A 21087-nucleotide genomic window follows, 5' to 3' on the forward strand; every position below is an offset into this window, starting at 1 on the left:
TCGAAACATCATAACAATAATTCACAAAACACCTTAATACTTTTTGAAATGCTTTATGAGAAAATAATCAGGCAAACATTAAATTACTTTGTGTGTTATGTTATTAGCTGTTATAATCTGTATAACGTAAATGTTTTTACTCCATTAAAACATTCAGAAATGCTAAACCAGTGTAAAGTAAAACACAGTAGAACCATTACTTGAACAACTGCATTTTTGCTACAGAACAACTTGCGTGCATTCAGAACACACTACACAAAACTTAACACTGTCAGTGTTTTCTTCTTTTGTTGATTGTACTTCATAAAAACACTATATTACACTTAAGAAATACATTCAGTATTAACTAAACCGTCTAAGGCACACTTGTTACGTAGCATTGTTTTACCAAAAGCCACAAAACTGACAAAGTATAGTAGTATAATTAAATAAGTTTGATGAAAAGGAAACCTCTTTTGGCTCCTAAAGTCATTTAGACATATTTTTTGAAATGATCTGAAAATCCCAGACTCTTTGAGGTACCACGTTTAGTATTTAGGTTTGGAAATTGCACTTGAAACTTGAAAATTACAATGAGTGTCAACTCACTGAGGAAATGATTTCACCCAAAAGACTAAGCAACAGTTTTAATTGTAATAGTACTGTGGTCCTATTGCATGCTTTATCTTTTGGGTTCATTAAAACATACTGCCAAATACTGGGCAATACGGTCTCCTACAAGAGTGCTGTAATAATGTACTTTTCATTTACATTCATGTTCTTAGAAACATTTGCATGTATCTCATTGCTGGGATACTTTTATATTCTGATAGCAAGATACTTAATGTGGTTATATGGCTAAACATGTCAAGATATTTGTATTCATGTGATGCTGGTGTAATTCTCCCTCTATATTACTGCACACGTATCTTTAATTACCTTCTGAATCGTACCGCAACACTGTCAATGTGTTATGAGTAATCTCATCATGTGAATTAGTTTTACAATATCACAGCCCATAAGCAGTATGGCAATTATAAATACGGGAATGTATGTTAATACAGTCAACCGCATGTACCTGGAAGATAACACAAACTATGAATATTAGCAATATCTACATCCTGAATAAACATTGCCATGTAGAATAGTTATTGGATTGGTTATAATGCTATGCAATAAAACTATTTACATACAGTAAGGCATTAATAAACGGTCCCTATAAAAACGAAACACCATGGATACCATGGACTAGGCTTTTGCCTTTTTCAGAAGAATCAGAGGAACGCCACATAATTTTCTGGTATGAGTCCAGTTTTGCCTTCATAGGTCGCTTGAAGCCAACCGGGTTCCACTGATGGATATACTGGAATATCAAAACACAAATAAACACCCGAATGACTATTTGTTAAAAGTCTATTTTTACTCAACTTTACTGTTCGACCTTCATCATTACGTACATGCAAATTAGTTTCAACTTTCAAAACAAAAATGTGTTACAGTTTTAAATGGAAAGTATGGTTACCTTTGGAGAACAGCGCCCCCTGTGGAAAGCTGAGCTCGTGACTGTGCTCCGCTTTACAGGAATACAAGGCCTTTGCCTCTCTGTAAAAACACCAGAGGGGGTGAGAGACCAAACAAAGAGGAAACACGGTTGTATAAATGATACCATCAACCACACATTCATCCCTTTAAAAGAAACACATGCGGCTGCTCTCAGCATCGAAAACATCTTGTTCAGTAACGTTAGAGAAAAGGATGCAAGCGATAATTATAACAAATGAAAACATAATATTAGTAAGAATAAACATCAGACTCGGTCTGGCTCACTACCTTCCCAAAGTTGTGGGCTGAGAAATCACAGGACTCTCAAAGATGGCTGCTCTACAGGCCACGCTGAAATAATAAGCAGGCTATGTTAAGATACTGGATGAGTTTAATATACGTTTTAAACCGATAAGCTTTAGACATTAAATACTTGGCTATGCCAGTGAGTCATTGTAGAATTAGACCGTCATTGTTAGTTTTTCATTGTTAGACTGACATTAAGATGATTAGTTATGACGAAGTGTGGCACTAGAATAATCAGTCAAACCGACTTGGAGATCAGCTCGATACCTTCTACGCTGTTCATTTCGGACTTTTAAAACGTTTTTGCTTACACAGATCCAGGTCTCTGGTAGCCATTGCTGGCAGAGGAGTCAGCTCTGCATCTCACGTTTTCTTTAAGAGGAAGATCCGGCAGATGGAGAGACTTGAGACTGTCCCTGTGACCACGTGACACAAGACTCTGAATGGAACCGTGACAGCTCCTGAAACCTGAGCATCACCGCAAGACCATATCATAAACATGAACAGCAACATGAAACATGATGGGAATCCACTAAGAAAAAATATGATATCGACATTCTTACCCTCGGAGATGTGGAGGGAAGTGAGAGAAGAAGCGGCGGACAGGCTGCGTCTTTCTTCTCCGTGACCCTCCAGTTGCTCCCCTAAGGGCCTCTGAAGGAGCTCTGATATTGGAGATCCTCGATCCCCCGGGCTCGTACTCAGCGCCTCTTCCCATTCTCCGTCAGTCTTGTTGGCGTCCTCTTTCGAGCTGGAATCAGGGCTGGTGGTGTAGGCTGAGCTTTTCGGCCCATTGGAGGAGGGGGTGGAGGTGGTCCAGCACAGACTGCCTGATGGTTTGTGTTTGGTGCGCGAGGGGGAGCCCGTCTTGGAGCAACTGTTCTGCTCTGAAGAATGTGATGAGAGAGACTCCATACTGCCCATCGGAGTGCTGCTGGGACTGCTGCTGAACGTATCACCTGATGGGGACAGACACAAGAAGATGCTTTAAGTTAGAATTGTAGCCTAGTAAATTGTGTAGAAATGTTAATATGAATATACCAAAAAAAAATGTTAAGAGTTGGATGAGAGTGACTTTTAGGCACAACATAGTTTCACTATTGGTCTAATAGTGACATCAAAGAATAAGATGGTGTGATAGTATAACTATAGAAACTATCTCAGGTGAACATAAAGGAGCTCAAGTGTAAAAAGGTCACACACTATCAGCATCAGCCAGACACAGGGCGGGGGGATACAGGCCTCTGGACTTGCGGGACCCTGTGGACAGGCAGATGGCTTTGCTGCGCCGGGCGCTGGTGCGAGACTGAGAATGAGAGTGAGACTGAGGCTGTGGCAGGGGGATGTTGGGGTCTGGAGCTTGGTGAAATACCTGAGATAAAAAGTTAATAAGAGAATTTTAATTCAACTTCTAAGATGGCCAAATGAAAACACAGAGAGTACAGCAAAGATGAATCTGAAAAGATGAAGAGAGAGAAACGCTCACCTTGTCATAATTTTCTATAAGAATCTCTACTACAATATTCTGAAACTTGATGTTCATCATGGCTGCCACCGTCTCTTCCTGTGACCTCATGAGTGTTGGGCCAAAAATCACACCTAAGTTAGATACGGTCATCAGATTCTTTTGGCTGTGTGTGGAGACCCTACAAAACACAGAGAAAACACCTTTCAGACTTCTTCAACCACCACCATGCTGGATTTAAAGTATATTTGCAAACAAACGTTCTAGACATGCAACTTTTTTTCTATTAAAGTTTACAAGTCAGGGGGACTTACACATGTAGATGTTTGATCAGAATATCCAGCATTTCTTTATTCTTGTCTGGCAGTTTGTGGACGAGAGCGTGGACGGCACAGACCCTGTAGTTCTGATCATCAGACTCTAGAAAGCAAACAAAAAACAATACAGAAAAAACATCATCTGTCATCCCAAACACGCGTAATAAGAAGAGAAAACTAAGTTACTCACTGACAGCCATGATGAAGTCTTTGTGGTATCTATAAGTCATGAGAGGTTCTGCCAAGCACCTGCAGGGAACAAAATCCATGTCACGTTTCTTCAGTGATAGGCCTTGATGTACTGTTTAAAGTAAAACTTATTTTAGGGGTATTTATAAACCTGAGGTAATTCTTTAGACCACTGGTGATGGTCTTGTTATCCCAGGTGTCTGGGTCAAGGTCCATATCTGTCGGAGCTTTGGCAGCTACGTGGGAGAAATGAACTTGTGTTAAAATGCTCACTATAACAGCATCGGAATGCTCTGTTAAAGTCTTCTGTGTGTTCTATGTATATTCGTTTTACATGTGTAAGATGATGTTATTGGGGAAATAAAAAGATTACTATACCAAACACTGAAGTCATAAGTCGTTGGACTTTGGAATTAACTCCACCTATTCTGTACAGTCCCATTGTGTTAATGCCTAGACGTGGGAGGGAACAGGTCATTTTCTTACTAAAAGCAATTTAATGCAAACAAAACAAAACAAAACAAAACAAAAAAGTGATACACAATAAAAATATTGTGTCAGGTGGTTTAAAAGTGATTCATATACTGGTTTTAAGTTAAATACATTTTCAACCATGACAGTCATTTTAAAGAGAAATAAAAAGTACAACATTTCTTTAACTCAAAAACACATACAATAACATTACACATAAAAGTGAAAATGCTGCTTGGACATTTTTCAGAAGAAAGTGAAACGATGGTAATGACAGCATTTTCATTTTTGAGTGTAATGGGTTTTTTTAAGACAAGATTAAAAATAAGTCTCACCTCTTGCTTCAACCAGCTCTATACACTTTCTTACAAAATTAAAGCCTGCTTCGTTCAGGAACGCTGTGGACACGGAAGGTTAATGCTTCTCAAATGTGAGGCCAAAGCAGGTGAACTATTTTAGTCTTCTGAATTAGCTGGCATGGGGTTACAAGTTCAGTTTCAAGGTTTACATTGGATCGTATGCCAGTTTCACAAACAGCCTGGAATACTGTGCCCAACTGAACAATTCATCACACTGTATATGACAAAAGAATAAATGATGGGAGAGATGAACTTACTTTCCTCTTTCTTGCTCAGAAGTGCAGGAAGAGTGTAAATCTAGAGGAAATTAGAATGTTTATAAATAATATACATTCATACAATATAATATATTGCAATTGTATTATAAATATATACAAATCCACAGTTCTTCGTGAAAATAAACAATTGTGCTGTATATATCAAATCAAAAATAGTCACTATATAACATACATGATCTAACCATGCTGTTTACATACGACACACAAACTGTAAATGACTAATGAAGCAATGATGCATTAAAAACAAAGAGTCGTTTATAAAGTGTAAATTCTCAGCTGTCATCGGTGTCCTGCTTATGTGTACATTACTGACTTCCTTCAGACCACAGAGCTTCTTTAAAAACTATGTGTCTGAACAAAGAAAATGAAGTCACCTAATAGGTCAAAAAAGAAAACCACTTTAAAGTTCTTTATTGGGCATAAGATCAAAGCTTGTCCGCACCGACAAGAATGAGTTTCAAAAACACATGTCTTTGCTTTGAAATGGATGCAGGTAATGTTTAATTCGGAAAATTACCTGATATTAGCTGGTAATTTACACATGTAAAGAAGAAAACCCGGACGCCTGTTAGTCTCGGTAAATGTGGTATCTTATCAGCCTGCGGAACATCATTGGACTACGAACTAAGATATGCTGAAAATATCAAAATAAGATCAGAGTACTGCTGAGGATTGTAGAGCAGATGACTGTTCTTACTGGTTCTTTTCCATCCATGGCCTCCATCCACAGTCTTCTGTTGGACTCAGAAAGAGCCTGCAGGGTTATGATGCCATGCCTGTAGAGCAGATAAGACATCTCTTAACCTTTAATGTGGTTTTAGATTCAAATTACTTGGAGCCAGGTGATACCCTGGATGAAATGCCAGCTGAAGACATACAACAACTTGCTTAGACATATTTGTATAACCGTAAACTATATTGTTATAAACAGGAGAAACCTTTAGAGCATAAAGCTCTGCTTGCTTTGCAGAAAGGACTGAGTCACATCAGCATTTGCATTGATGATACTTGTTATATCTTGTTATATTCAGGATTTCGTTTAAATTGCTCCAAGCGCCATTCGCATGCAATGTATTACAAGTACCTTCACATCAAATCCATACGCTGCAGTGTAGCAAAAGAGAAAATGTCATCTTTGTAAGCAGCATGACCAGTATTAAAAAGCAGCATTTACGTATATACAGCAGCATTTCAGACAGAAAGTACATTGCTTATAACGTGATGCTATTGTTAGAGCACTCCAACAGTTGAGGATGAAAGCCGACGTACCGATGAGTTTTATAGAAACATTGAAGATAACTGAACAGGGGCCCTTCGCAGGGGTCACTTCTTCAGTTAGAAAGAACAGAAAGAGATGGAGGGAAGGAAAGATTGAAAATGACACAGAAAGAACCACACACACAACATAACATCAAACGTTTGTAATGTTTTGAACACTATTGTTAAATTCTACTGGTTTAAATATGTTACAGAGGTAAAATGATCTCAAATGTATAATTGTGCAATTTGCATCAATAAATTGGAAAAATCATTAATGTAGGTATTTATAATATATGATTTTGTTCCTGCTGAACCAGTGAAAATGTTGACAGGGCAATGTTGTCTGGACTTGTTGCAGAAAGTCTGTGCTAGTCTGCAGATTTTATCACATAGTGTCTGATGCCCTGTCTTTTTTTAATCCTGTTCAGATTTTAAAAGTTGTGTAGTGTATTCAAGCCTTTAGCAAAGAGAAAACAAGAGCTGTACTATTGTATTGCTGTATGTCTAATGCCCAAAATAAATACACACCTTTCCACCACCTCGATATCAAAGCAGAAGCGCTTGTCAATAGAATCTGTCCTCCGTCTGATGCAGGACTTTAGCTTAAACATCTCAGGGGGGCTCATGACTAGTCCATTCTATTAATGTAAGACAGAACATATCTTACGACACTAAATAAAACAAGCAATTAAAACATTTCAGTTACAAAATATTTTATGCTGTTTTGTACCTGTTTGCCTCCAGACTTGAATTCTGAGTTGCTCATTGTAAACATTTTGGTCCCTTTCTCATATGTGCAGTAATGTCGACTCCATGTGCACCCCAGGGGTCCTTCAACAGAAAGCAGGTGATCAACGGTGCATTTTGGCTTTGAATAGGTGATAGCTCTATTCTGATTGGTCAAAAGTTAAGTTAAACTATATATTGAATGCTGTCCCCAGTGCTTTCCTAATGAAATGAAATAACATGAAAAACATTGACATGAGCTTATGAGGAACATGAGTGGCTGAACATCAAGAAACTCACTCTTCTCCTGCACGTAGAGAAAGCCCTCCATGGTCCACTGTCCAGGAGCTTTAATGTCCTGCTCTGCAGACCTTATCCTTCTCATCAGATTCTCCACTTCCTGTCTTGTGCTCTCAAAGTTATTCCTTGTCTTTAATAGAACATCAAAAGAACAGTTCATTTGCTCTAGAACGACATTCACGATGGACCCCAAGGTGCAGTATTAAAAGTAATGTTGTAATAGAGAGCTAAAGATTCTTACGTTTTGGAGGTTGAACTGTAGTTGTTGTTTGTACGGCTCAAACTCGTGTGCCAGCTCATAGCCCTCATGGTAGAAGGTAAACAATCCCTGGAGGAATGCCAGAAGCTGGGAGAGAAAAGGTTGAAAGTCACCACAGTTTCAAGCTTTTGTGGTGTAAAAACATGCACATGTGATGCTGAACTACTTCCTAAGCTGCAGTATTTGTGTGATTTGTTTAACTGAGAATTGCATTGAGATTCAATTAACATGCTTTTTAGGAGATAGATTTCCATTTATATCATATCATAAATATCCTCAACTTCTTAATAAATTGTCATATACTGAACTGTTTTAAAAGCAATATCACATTATGTCATGCTGATATTACGTGAAACAGCACTCCTGGTTGCATAATATTGCTAAAATAATCTTGAAATCAGACTCTTTATACTATCGTTGTACCATGAGTAGACTTAAAGGGTGCAAAAGAGAGACGGCTGTTATCATAACGGTTTGTCTGACTGCTCCAGAGAAAACAGCACTGTTGATCTTACCAGACGTACCGACATATTACAAAACAGTGTAGCAATAACTCTCCATTTTCTCTCAGTAAACAGAGGTTTCATATTTTCCATCTTCCTAAGCAGTTGGATTCATAGTGCTGTCCTGAGAAATCGAAACAGGTTTGTCTTACCGGCTCAACAAATTCAAATTTTTTCCTCTCTTGCACTTCTTGGATTTTGAAGACATATTCCAGAGATGCGTCATAGAAGACCTGTCTTTCCTTATTTATCTGGGCGTCTGCCTGTAAAAGTCATTTATAACCAAGGTGTTCATTAAAGGTGGAACAAACAGCTGAGAAGTTGGAATCAGATCAAAGATACTTTGTTTACTGTGTGGAATCATTTAGCGTTCGAGTTACCTCCTGCAAAAGAGGCTCTTTCTTTCTGGAAGACAGACTTAAGTGCTTCTCCAAAACTGTGTAATACTTTTCCGTCTCCTTGTCAAATTTCTTCTTTCCTTCCTTCAAAAAAAAAGGTGACATGAGTTGGAATTTCCTGTACTGTAATTACTGTGATAAAAGTTTTCTGCAGTGATAAGATGTTACATAAAACAACATATTTGTAAACAAGCACAATGTTAGAGCTTAAAAAAAACATTAGGGGAGTTTTATTTTGTTTATTTTCAGAATGAATCCAAAATGTTAACCAGTAGATGGCAGACTGACATTTGAACTTTTTCCTGTAACTCGCACATTGAAGTCAACTTGAAATCAAAAGTTTTTTGGCTTTTATTATGAATATGTTAGTAAACTAGTGTAGTGTGCTCCACAAAATCACAATTTCAAGACCTAAGCATTTAAAACTTACAACTTCTCACTTCCACGATTTTCATGACATCATTCTGCACTACAGATTACAGGCTGAGGTAAAACTAAACGCTATTGGCTATTTCAAAAGGGGGAGGGGCCACTCAATGTGTGAAAATGTGTCAATGCATCGAAAATATAAATTTCAAGATATTTCTTGGGATCTTTCCGTTTTCCTTTATTAAAACAGCATTTTTAAATAGTTTTGATTAAAACGCTGAATTTACTAGAATCATAGCCAAAAAAGTGACAAATTTAAAGAGCAAAGTGACTCATTTCTTAACAAAAATCATACAACTATCTTTTTTTTAAAATATGTAACCCTTTTAAAAATCAATAAAATCTATTATGATAAAACTCTATAACAAATACAAGGAACCAATTGATTCCTCTCCAACCCAACAGTTTAGTTAAGCAGGAGTAAAACACACCTTCAGAACCGTGTAGCGTGTACAAAATAAACCAGGCACTTTCAGCACCATCATGATATCAGCTGATGATTCTGAGCTCCCATGTAACCACAAATAAAAAAACAAGCACTCCGGGTATTTCCAATTATATGAAACATCATATGCTTCTAAATGAGGCCGAGTAAAGATGTTTACTCTAGACAAGCACCGCCGCCCCCCCCCCCCCACTTCCTGTGCCTGCGATGACACCACCTATTTATGTTGGACGGAGAGCTCATGCACGGTAGACCTCCAACAGTGAGAATCTCTTTTTTGAGACTGCAAGAGAATCCAGTTTGAATTGAAGCTGTTTGTTGTTCCTGTTTGCCACCAGCAGAACCTTTCCCATGACCCACTAATGGACACTCCGTCTGAACCACAGACTGTCGACTTGCCAAACAAAAGAAAAACTAAAGGAATCTCATTTTTGACACGCTTAGTCCAGTTTCTAGGCGCATCTGCTGGATAGCAATGACATCACGCTCTCTAGGAATGTGCAGCTTCTGGCTTAAGAGATAAAGCAAAAAGACATGGTGGGATTTCATATAGGTACAAGACAATTATTATTGTGCGATCACAGAAACATATTCCCTTAATAAAATAATTTTCTTTCTTAAATGCTTTACCAGTAAGATACCTTGTGTGTCATGTTTGAGAACATGAGATTTGGAGCAACATGAGAGTGAGTAAATGTAGACATGGAGCGCTACATGGAGGCACTCAGAGGCGGAGCAAGCCATATATTTATGTTTAAAAAGTATATCATTTTTTTCGTTTTCATGGAAAACGACCAATCGTTTTGCTAGACAACACCCTTATTCATCGGCTGGTGTCGTGTAGAGCCTTTTGAAGCGGCGATGAAACTGAAATTTGGACCTTAACCAACAGCCCCCCGTTTAAGTGCATTATATGGATAAGAACCCTGAAAACCTTTCCTGAAAAGCCTCAATTTGTTTTCAACAGAAGAAATGTGATTTATCATGAAATCTTAATTTTATAGTGAACTACTCCTTCAACAAACACTCCTTTATTGTAAAGTGTTCCCAGATTTTATTTTTCTTAAGCATAAATTTACCTAAAATATTTGTACTATTTGACAAAAGGGTAAGAAAACCCTTCTGTTCTCTGAAAACAACATTTGATGTAATTTTGCCTCCCTAGTACATTTATCATGCTCTAAGGATGTTTAGACATTGTTCCTGGAAAAACCAGACGAAATACTGATTACGACAATGTTTTGCAGTGTTTGGATGTAGCAAGTGAAAGAGTCCTTGAGAGTTTCTATGTGTATGTCTATGCGTGTGTGACAAAGTTTTGCTTTGAATATGAGCTCACTTTGACAAGAGGACTGTCATTCCCTCTGGCCTCCATCACGTCCAAATGTCGAAGTTGAATGAGCTTTAGCTGCGGAGCTTTCATCCAAAAAGCCCAAATAAGGCATCAAGCGTGTTTGGCTCTGAACCTTTGAGCTGTGAGCTCAACAGGATATGCTTCGGTTCTTCTAACACGACTGGAGGGGTCACATTCACAGATCATCAGTAAGAGCCTAATCTCCCAGAAAGAGTAACCTTTAACTGAAGTCTGGTTATAAACATGCCCTCCAGCATTTAAGGCAGAACTTGCACGTTGGTCAATGTGGCATTACTGTATCTGGCTATAATTTAACTGTTCCTCAACAGATGTTTGCAATTTACCTGCTTCCTGCTGAGCTTTACTGCGGACCTACAGTATATTGACTGTATAGAATAACGTTGCAGTATAGGTAATACGCACGCAGAACATTAACTCACAATGGGGTATAGGAACTTACTTTGGCTGCTCCGATCTGCTCCTTGCGAAACTTCTCCAAAGGTGTGATCAAGACATCATCAGCATTTTGTATCTATAAATAAAGTAACAAAACAACCATTAAAGGTCATAAACGATAAACCAATCACAATGAATCACCTATTCAAAAATGCTTTAAAATAAAACATTACAAAAGAAACAATAGTTTAATCAGATTAGTCTTATTAGTTTAGTTTTATAGATATTTTGAAGAATGTTGGTCACCAAACAACACTGGCCCCTATTGACTTTCTTTGTACTGACACAAAACCACTGACACATTTCTCATAAAAGAGTCATATAGAGGTGTTAAATGAAGTAAGGGTGAAATTGTTGTTAATTTTTGTGTGAACTATTTAAGATTAACATTCAAGTGATAGTTTACCCAAAAAACGATCATTCTATCATCATTTACATTTACATGAATTTCTTTCTTCCACAAAACACAAAAGAAGAAATTAAGAAAGTCGGTAACCGAATAGCACTGGGTCCCATTCACTTCTATTGTATGGACACAAAAACAATGCAAGTGAATAGGTGCCAGTTAACAACATTCTTCAAAATATCTTCTTTTGTGTTCTGCGGAAGAAAGAAAGTCATAAATTGACAGAGTAAAACTAAATAACGACAGAATTTTCCTTTTTAAGGTGAACTATTCCTTTAAGAGAGTCTAAAATATACTCTCATTATACTGGGTCTTTATTCTCTACCATAAAAGATTTATTTGGATATAAATGCATGAGAATTTCACAGTCTGTAGTGTTAAAACCCGCACAGCTCAATGTACTGTAGGTGCTGATTGAAATTGCAGTCCATTTCTTGCAATAGCTTACAGCAGGCAAACCGAGCATGGCCAGTTTCCAAGGGAATTACTTTTATTTACTGTAAAAGAACGGCGCTATAATTAGTACCATTTTCATGTAGGCACTAAGATTGGAAAAACATACAATTACATACACTAGCTCCTTTTATACACTTTCCCAGGAACAGCACACAGGGCTTCATGTCTCGCTGGAGAATTGGTCCAAATAAGTTCCACATGCTTGCCTATGCTCAGCCAGCGGCAGCTATGACCTCTCATCTCCACAGACTGCTTCCACCCACATCCACAATAATGGATTTTGCGCTTACAAATAATAGAAATGTACAGAGACTCCGAGCAGGTCCAGATGTAAGATTAAAGATATCAATAACAACTTGCACAGTGGAGTCTGTCTCTAGGGCTAGCATAGATATTTAGTCTCTACTCTCAGTTGTCTATAGTTCTAGGGGATAGTTCACCAAAAAATTCAATTCTGTCATCATTTATTCACTCTCATGTCATTTAAAACAATTATATGACTCTTTCTTCTGCTGAAAAAATTGAGAAAATATAAATGTCTCAGTGGTTTCAATGGGGAGTCAATGGGGGCCAATGTTGGTTACCAACATTCTTCAAAATTTCTTTGCGTTCTAAAAATATTTTTATAGATATTACTTGAAATGCACAATAAAAAACATGACTTTTTTATAAACAGAGTTGTCAGTTTTTGCAAATGAACTCTTCTTATTGACTGAAATGGCTTAATAAAATGGTCTCAAATGGATTCAAATGGTCTTTCAAAGCAAAATGATACATTTGAAGGAGAAAATATTGAATATTTTGAGCTTTTTTAGCAATGGATACATTGTGTATTTATTTTAACAAACCAGTCAGCGCACTAAGTTCAAATATGGCAGCATGTTGATAACTTCAAATCTCGTTGGTTGTGTGTCTTGTGACGAAACAAAACACAAACAAAATCACATGAAGGTAAGTCAATTACATATGGTTGAACTATTCCTTTGAGGTCTTAATAATTTAGCATTCCTTTTTTCGTTAACGATTTCTGCAACAACAATGCATCTGTCTTTGAATAAAAGTGTTCGCCAATCCATAAATGTAAATTTCAAAGCGACATTCAAGCTATACATTCTTTTTTGTGCGTTATCTTGGAATTAAACGCAATCCTCCAGCAACTGCACCGAGCTACAAGAACGCCCTTACGTTGTCATTTGGAAGCTTTTCTTATACAAATATTGATATATTCAGTGTGAGGAATAAGCATATCATGTAATTGACTACTGCATGAATAAACTTTCTGAATGTTTTTGTTCTACTAACATACATGACAGGCTTCTGGTAACTACACAGACGGGCTGCACATTTCTACACAACTGAACTGAGGCCAACAACAAACACTCATTAAAGGGGTCATATGGCGGAAGTACGTGTTTTTCTGTGTCTTTGGTGTGTTATAAGTTGCCCATGCATGCATTAGACACGTAAAATTGCACAAATGAAAGTGTGGGAACAAAAGATGCATTCTATCTAAAAGCGAAAGCTCAACCAGACCTGCCTGAAACACCTCGTGTAACCACACCCCGACGAATCTACGTAACTTCGTAACCTGATTTGACTAAGACCGCCCAAATCTACACGTAGTTAAGGTGGGCGTAATTGTAAATCTCATTGTATCGCCTGTCAGTACAATTGCTTTGGAACCTGATGTTCCGAATATGGTAAGACGCGTTACATTTCCGTGAAATGCTTGCAGTATTCGACCAATCACTACGCACTGGTGAACTGGCCAATCATAGCACACCTCGCTTTTCAGAGCGATGAGCTTTGTAAAAAATCAGCGCGTTTCAGAGAGGCGGGGCAAAGAGGAGATACAAACATGCACGGTATGTGGAAAATACAACGTTTTTTAAACTTTAAATGGTGTATACACATTGCGTTACATCTAAAACAAACCATAATATTCGTTTTAGCCGTGCAATATGACTCCTTTAAAGCAAAGGACCTTTCAGCACATACAGCGGAGTGTCGAGAGCTCAGACGAACCCGTTCCTCTCACAACATCAAAACTTCCCATGGCCCTTTTTAGCCAGAGAGGAAACTCACTTCTTACATCAGTCACATTCATCATGTGGGAAATGCCTCTCACTTAAAGAAGAGCATCCTGGAAGCGTGCCTAAGATTAAAGCGAATATGAGACAGCTCACTAATCTAGCACAACACAATGGCAGACGTTCAATCAAACACTAAACTTGTGTTTACTTAATGATTCACGCTCTCTAAACCTGACTGTCTGACCACTTTGCTCCGGTAACGCCGAGCACTTCCCAGCTGCACCCCTGAGGGAGGGCAAAGCATTAACTAGGAGTTTTTCACCTCTTGGCTCACGTTATTGTATGTCTATGAATGAAAAGACCCACGGGACTTTCTCAGCTCAGCTGAGGTGTTTGTCATCCTGAGGGGCCCGGCGCAGGAGCGGGCGAGACTGAAGCGTAACGCGGCTACGATCTGCAGGAGGAAACTGTAGGCGGCTTCGGAGTAATTCTTCCCTTGAGGCCGTTCACACAGCTCCACTGACCCTCTCTTCACTGAACAATAGACAGCACTGAAGCTTCAGTCGGGATGCGGCTGGACTCCGGCAGCGCTGCTGGAGCGGCTCTCTTTCACACATTTCATATGTAATCCACGTCCAGGGACATTCCTATAACATGTTAGTTTGTAACTTAAACAGAATGAATATGCTTGTGTCGTAATTTAAGAAGTTTGTTCCTAGTTAAACAAGCCCCCCAGAAATATGATTTGGATAGGTTTAAGTAAGTATGGGTAGATAAACTTTATTAACTATAATTTGATTATTTACCCACAGCGAGTAGAACATTAACAGGATGACTAACAGGAAGAAACAAAAAAATACAAAAAACAAAGCTATATTTAGACATAGATCAGTGAGAGATTATGAGTCGAATGAGATATTTCTATGAAAATGTCAACAATAAGATGGTCAAGTTTTAAACACTCTAATAGGTCAGACGTCAATATTTGGTGGTTTAAATATACATGTAACGTTTTTAAGGCATAGTTTTGCATAGTCAGGTGAACTGTCACATCCATAACGGTCCATATTCTTCATAAATGGGCACATGAAAATTTAAATAGTAACTATTTTATGTTCTATGAAGAGCCATCCCTTCTCCATTTGTTGGGTATTATTGCTTCTGGTTTGCACATTTTAATTCACAGAAATCCTACAAAGTATATTGTCTCTCAAAAACATTCGTCCGTTTTTGTCACATCTATTATAGGTGAATGTTTCTCTCTTTTAAATATAGAAAACTTGTGTATATACTGATTTCTTTCTGATGTCTGGACTCTATCATCTCAGGGGTTTAGTAAAATATAAACAAATGGTTCAATATATTGATAATAAATACATTCTCTGTGCATTTACATTTCAAGTTCTGACTGAAAATGTCACATCCATAACGCTAGAATTGCCCAGTTCAAAGCGTGATATAACTTCGGTAATATCAATCAGGATTAAATGTTTCATAGCAAGACAACATAACTAGTGTGACAAAAGCTAACAGAATTTATAGAGTCAAGTTTACATATAATTATATAAATTATAAGTTAACTTATAACGTATCATTTCCACCTTTTGTTTAATATTTTACTTGATATATTAACACGCATGAGAAAATTTCTTGTTTAGCAAGAATGATGCAACAATTGTGTGGTACGTATCGCTTACTCAGGTCTCTTGCTGAGAAATAATGTTGTCATCTACAGTCTGGAAAAGAAATCAGAAGGTATGAGCCAACATGACAACAATGTGTCATGTGTGAATGACCTCAGGTTTGACCTCAGCCTTTATACTAGACAACCAGACTCAAGCCCAGCAGATACATTAAAAATGTTGGTCTTTGTTACAATTGAAATTGTTGTGTTACAGTCACACCAATTACAGCTAATAACTTTGAATGTATTTGTGCATTATAGACCAAGTTTACATCTGACAAAATGTTGCTTTGTTTTACAAAATATGAATTGATGATACATGATGACACAGTTGTCTGTCCTGAAAGCAACAACAACAACATTCAGGCAGTCATCTGACAGCGTGCACAAGATCAAACACAACCGCAGCTTTTAAAAGACAAAATGATTTTTTCAATCTTTATTGTTGTGACTTTGATTTCTCAACAAATCACATGATAGCTTGAAAAAGACTGTGAATTTGTGACAGTGAAATTACACCAAAGGGGTGAATGTGGATTTGATGGATGCCTCATGAATCCCAAACAAAGCTCTGTGTTTATTCACATGTGGGCAGGGTCACCACTGAAGCACAAGGCAGCATTGTTTGCTGTGCGAGCTCTTTCACTGCTGTACTATGACTAATGATTTACCAGCTGCAGCAGTGATCGCCAGCAATATTCCCTGGCAACAAACTCTAATGCCCTTAAAAGTGCCCTTAAATCTGCAGCTGCGTCTGATGGCACTGAGTTTGCTTGGCTGTGGTACTTGATGAATAATGTTAGGAGCACGACATCCGTAAGAGACGTCATGGAGTAAAACTATTACAAAATCAATATTCCATTGCCATTTGCTGATATTTGCAGTTTCCTGTAGCGTCTTACTGTAGATGGCCTGTTTCTAATAATGCTCACACTGAACTGCAATAACTCACACTGACGTCATGCTGACTCTAAGTAGAGCGTGCTTATAACACAACTACACTAGCGTAAAAGTGTGCTGGGTGTGTTGACGCATGTGTCAACAATACCACATAAAAGGGGCAATAAAGAAACAAACTAGTAAAAAGTAAGCAAACCACTTATTTACTACTTTTGTGGCGCTATAAAGGTAAACCACATCACGCTTGGGCTAACTGGCACTGCTGCGATATTAAAAAGAAGCCAATTTGAGAAACTTACAAGTCGTCGTCTTTCCTCCTCCACCGTGTTCAGCAGCTGGGAGAATTCCTTGAAGGATTGGGCTGTGATAAGAAAGAAAGAATACCAGTCATGCGTCCATCAACTGCATCTGTAATTACTCTATCAGCACATCTGATTTTGCCCTCTGAACCCCCGGAATAGAGGAAATACAAAGAACCTGAACGCAGCATTAGGCATGCCGAAAAAATACAGCGGCCACCCACATGTGATCGATGCACAAAGGGGTATTCAAGAAACAGCAGACCACATGTTTAAGATGTAGAAATGTGAAACACGTTTCCTGTATGAGCACCTCGAATGACGATCGACCAGTGGGGAAAAAATGAAGATGAATAATTGTGAATAACTGTAAGCAGAATGCCATATTTTACAGTGATTCATGACATTGCTGAGAATGTACGATTATTAATGCCAGTTTCTTGTTTTAATGTTTGCTCAAATATAATCCAGATGTGGGTTAAACCCTGCCCATGAGAAGTGATTTAAAATACAAATGTTTATTTATAAATATATATATAGTATGTAGATAAATAACTCTAGATACTTTCTATGGGAAAATGTGTCTAAGACACACCAATGTTTATATTATGTAATAATAATAAAAGTACATGATGTCATGTCATTCCGTGATTATGAGCCTGCGCTTCGCTGCTGTTGTTTTAACAAAGAATGCTCTGGCCACATCACTTCCTGTCCCGGGGAATATGCAGCATTTTTCTGTTCTGCGATAAGAAAGGGTCCCACTTCACAGCCCCCCGTCATTCTCGTGGGATCTGAACTCCCCCAGACATCCAATTAGAAACTCAGATAAGAACTACTTTCAACTACAGTACTTTTTTAAAGAGCACAGGCCTCCAGATAAACAGACCCTCAGCCATTTAAAATTCATGTTAAAGCAAAACAAATCTCAGCTGCTTTGATGCACGGCAGGAGCCTCAGAGATCGACAGAGATGCACATAAATGGCAATGCCACACATGCATGAAACAATAGTCATCCTGTTGAGATACGCATATAGGTCTGTTAGAATAATCTACTCAAGGCTGCATACAAAACACGCAACCATATTTCATCAGCAGAAAAAAGAAGCGGCTATCAAGTAACAAGTATAACAGTCTAAATATCAAACATTATTATGACCGGTGTTAAAAGTCAGGGACAGACAAAAACGCTCTGATTATATTTTTACCCACTATTGTTTGGGTTCATGACTTTTTAAATGCCAGGCTGCAATTGTCTTAGTCTGATAGAGTCGCTGTTCTGTTTGACAGAATTGTGGTAACTAACTACAGCATTACAGAACTCTTAGTGGGTGACTCAGAATAACAGCTGCAAACACACGTCTTACAGCATATAGATATATGCATTTGGCAAACTATTATAAAAAGTGACTTATACTTCTGTCAATATATGCATTCCCTCAGAATCAAACCCTTAACCATCACATTGCTAGAGCTTTGCTCTAAGGAAATTTAAAAGGTCCTTTTTGTGAACATATTAAATTTTCATCTTGATCAGTTGGTATACCATAAGGGCTGTTGTGGACTGGTGAACACTTACCGATGTTAATCTCATCATCTGTCTCTGCATCTCCAATACACTCAAACTGGAAATCTTGAAGAGACTGGGAAAACTTCTGTACAGCTGCAGAAAGATCTGTTGAAACGGCAGCATAGTTTTCATGTGAAAAAGAACAGCGCTGTAACTTTTTAAACGTATTCATCACTTATATGATGGAGCTTCATCATCACATCTAGTTTTATAATTCTGCCATATTTGCCTTGGGTTATTAGGTATAATGTTACATAACTGGTCATTTGCTTTGAACAATAAAAAGGAAGTTACTTCACAAATTACTGTTGTCAAATTGAAAAGCGAGATTTAGGTCTCCACAACAAGACATTCACTGCCTTTTGTTTATAACAAAACCCTGAATAAACGGTCTGCTGTGCTGTGACTATTATGTGAGAAGGAAGTTGTGAAAGAGATTATTGTTCAAAATAACTACAAATAGCCATTGCTGACTGACTGAACCCAACCTTTCCTCCTTAAAGTTCAGGTCTGGTGTACAGATACATGAAAATAAAGAAATGCAAATATCGCTGTTACAGCAGAAGCCAACTTAGTGAAGGGACAGATAACAACAGTATGTCTTGCAAGCTTCCAGATACCAGATCGCAGCGGAATAAACCTTTTATGATGCCCAAACCCTGTACACGCTCGCATATTGAACCATTACAGTTCTTTGCAGTGGTAAAAAGTAGAAAACAATGTGTGTACACAGCAGAGGCATGAAAGACAAACTAATCACAATGGTTTCATTGAAACGTGCAGTGCTTTTAGCTCAAAGAGATACTGGGGATATTTTAAGGCTTTTTACAAAAGAGGCTATACATTCATGAGATAAAATATGTAGCACACTACTGATGGTATTTGACAAGCCAAAAGGTCAGCTACTACTTTGACACGGGTCCTTTCATACCACTGAAAAGTAAACTACCACTGAGTCGAATCCATTGCACTCCATTGATCTCAAGACTTCGGTGCACACATTAACCTGACCCTGACCTTTTTAAAAACACCTATTAAATGAAATTATAATTACTTATCAAGTAGATAAATAGCATAAACTGCAATGATAATACAGTTCAGTTGAAAAAATCAAATGTTTACCATTAAAAGCACAAAAATCCAACACATTACCAGCAGAGACCCACACAGACCATTAAAAGAGTTTCACAGAGTTTCCATTAAAAACAACCAACCATTCTCATTATAAATTTTAAACCCATTACAAGCAAATATTCTCTTACTATATTACGTTCAATTGTCTTTCAGTTAAGATATAACACAGCCTTCCTGAAAATGCATAAAAATAAAGCTATTTCTAACAGAAAGTGAATTCTCTTATTTATTCTGTTGACTTCATAACAAACAAACGGGGGCGTTACAACTCCAACAACTCGTACGCTGCACTAATAAAAAGAAAAACACAACACGTGACTCACTTTTAAGCGCATTGATCAGCATGTTGCCATCTTTGATCAGTTCCTTTATGAATTTATTCGTGCGGTCCAGCTCAATCTCGTGGCACTTAAGTCGCTCTCTGAAGTCCGGGCTGTCCAGAAAAGAGTCGCTGAACTCCAGCGCAGGAAGCCCCATTGTAAAAGCGCAAATGAATGAGACGCAACCTGACGATCACCGGCAACCTTGATCCTCAGAAACAGCAGATGACTAAATAGCGTGAACTTCCACCGTTACCAGTCCCGACGCTCCGTATCCCCAAACCCCACTTCCGGCATCTTGTTCCCCTGCTCAACCACGGAGCATTTCAGTGAATGTGTTACGTTAACTGGTGTAGCGGTGACTCCTGCTGGTCTGATCCCAGCACAGCACACCTCCGGGAAGAGATGACGCATGCGCGTAGGTGGTTGTATTTGGGGAGGTGCTGAGCAACATCATACTAACTTACCCTGCATAACAAACAATACAAACTCATTCACAAGTACTGTTATGCATAAGCCATCTACCATTCAATAATTAAAAATAAATAGTTTGATGTGGTTTTAGGGCTTGTATATTATATAAATATATTCCATGGTGTTCTGTTGGTTGTCATCTGCCATGATATCATCCCACCCACACATTGCCAGTAGACCCACAGAGACCAAAGCTACCATTAAAACCATAAACCATAAAAGTGAAACTGAAAGTGGTTTTGACCAGGGTCTATAAATCTGTGGTAACCTCAATACGTTTCTCTCAGCTCAGAGTTTATTATTTAGAAATAAACTCGTATTAGTTTATTAAATGAGTTTAAATGATTTTATTAAAAACTCTTGGGCAACTACGTCTAAGGTTCAAAACAGATTTATTTGCTGAAGAAAAGGGGAGGTCTGCCATCTAGTGGACAACTTATGAAACATCAAAAACATGTTTTTTTTAACTCTACGCTGGACAAATCTGCACCTTGCCCTCTCTGTTTGCTCGCTGTGTAGCAAAGGGCTACCATTATGATGAGATAAAATGAACACATTGCATTTCCCTTAAGTATTACACGTTATATTAGGTGTCCACGGCATCAAAAGATGTAATTTAACCAGCTGCTGTCAGCTGTGGCAACTATATATAACATGACCCACAATCCTGTTCTTCAGAAAGGTCTCTGAGAACACTTGAGACATGCGTCACCCTTAAGGTAAGTCAAGCTGTTTTGCTGTTAGCACAGTTTAGCCACATGCTTACTTTAAGCA

General features: G+C 38.1%; 1 protein-coding gene across 4 annotated transcripts; it reads right to left on the bottom strand.

Annotated features, from left to right (window-relative positions):
- Positions 1-21: 21 nt before the first annotated feature.
- Positions 22-20195, bottom strand: arhgap42a (Rho GTPase activating protein 42a). Of its 4 annotated transcripts, XM_057360922.1 has the most exons (25): positions 19843-20195; positions 18395-18490; positions 16815-16876; positions 11041-11112; positions 8335-8436; positions 8107-8217; positions 7434-7538; positions 7193-7322; positions 6897-6997; positions 6695-6804; positions 6176-6235; positions 5604-5682; positions 4886-4925; positions 4605-4667; positions 4177-4251; positions 3950-4034; positions 3800-3858; positions 3607-3712; positions 3314-3473; positions 3031-3199; positions 2391-2786; positions 2139-2295; positions 1810-1872; positions 1502-1581; positions 22-1342 (listed from the first exon to the last, which is right to left on the bottom strand). In XM_057360922.1, exons 1-25 carry the CDS (start codon positions 19994-19996, stop codon positions 1254-1256), a joined length of 2724 nt encoding a protein of 907 aa, XP_057216905.1. In that variant the 5' UTR covers positions 19997-20195; the 3' UTR covers positions 22-1253. The 4 variants fall into 4 exon arrangements, with proteins under 4 accessions (XP_057216905.1, XP_057216907.1, XP_057216906.1 ...); XM_057360924.1 differs by lacking the exon at positions 1810-1872; XM_057360923.1 differs by lacking the exon at positions 6176-6235 and having other exon boundaries at positions 19843-20194.
- Between the last annotated feature and the right edge of the window lie 892 nt (positions 20196-21087).

This window comes from Triplophysa rosa, linkage group LG19, assembly GCF_024868665.1.
Source record: "Triplophysa rosa linkage group LG19, Trosa_1v2, whole genome shotgun sequence".
In the NCBI taxonomy this organism is placed as follows: Eukaryota; Metazoa; Chordata; class Actinopteri; order Cypriniformes; family Nemacheilidae; genus Triplophysa; species Triplophysa rosa.

What these genes read in the sequence shown, in the direction of transcription:
- arhgap42a (XM_057360922.1), bottom strand. Translation starts at nt 19,996, where the DNA reads ATGGGGCTTCCTGCGCTGGAGTTCAGCGACTCTTTTCTGGACAGCCCG. An exon ending in AAGAGCCTCTTTTGCAGGAG is followed by an intron (nt 8,218 to 8,334) that starts GTAACTCGAACG and finishes TGACTTTTACAG; the next exon opens with GCAGACGCCCAGATAAATAA. An exon ending in AGAGCTGGTTGAAGCAAGAG is followed by an intron (nt 4,252 to 4,604) that starts GTGAGACTTATT and finishes TCCCACGTCTAG; the next exon opens with GCATTAACACAATGGGACTG.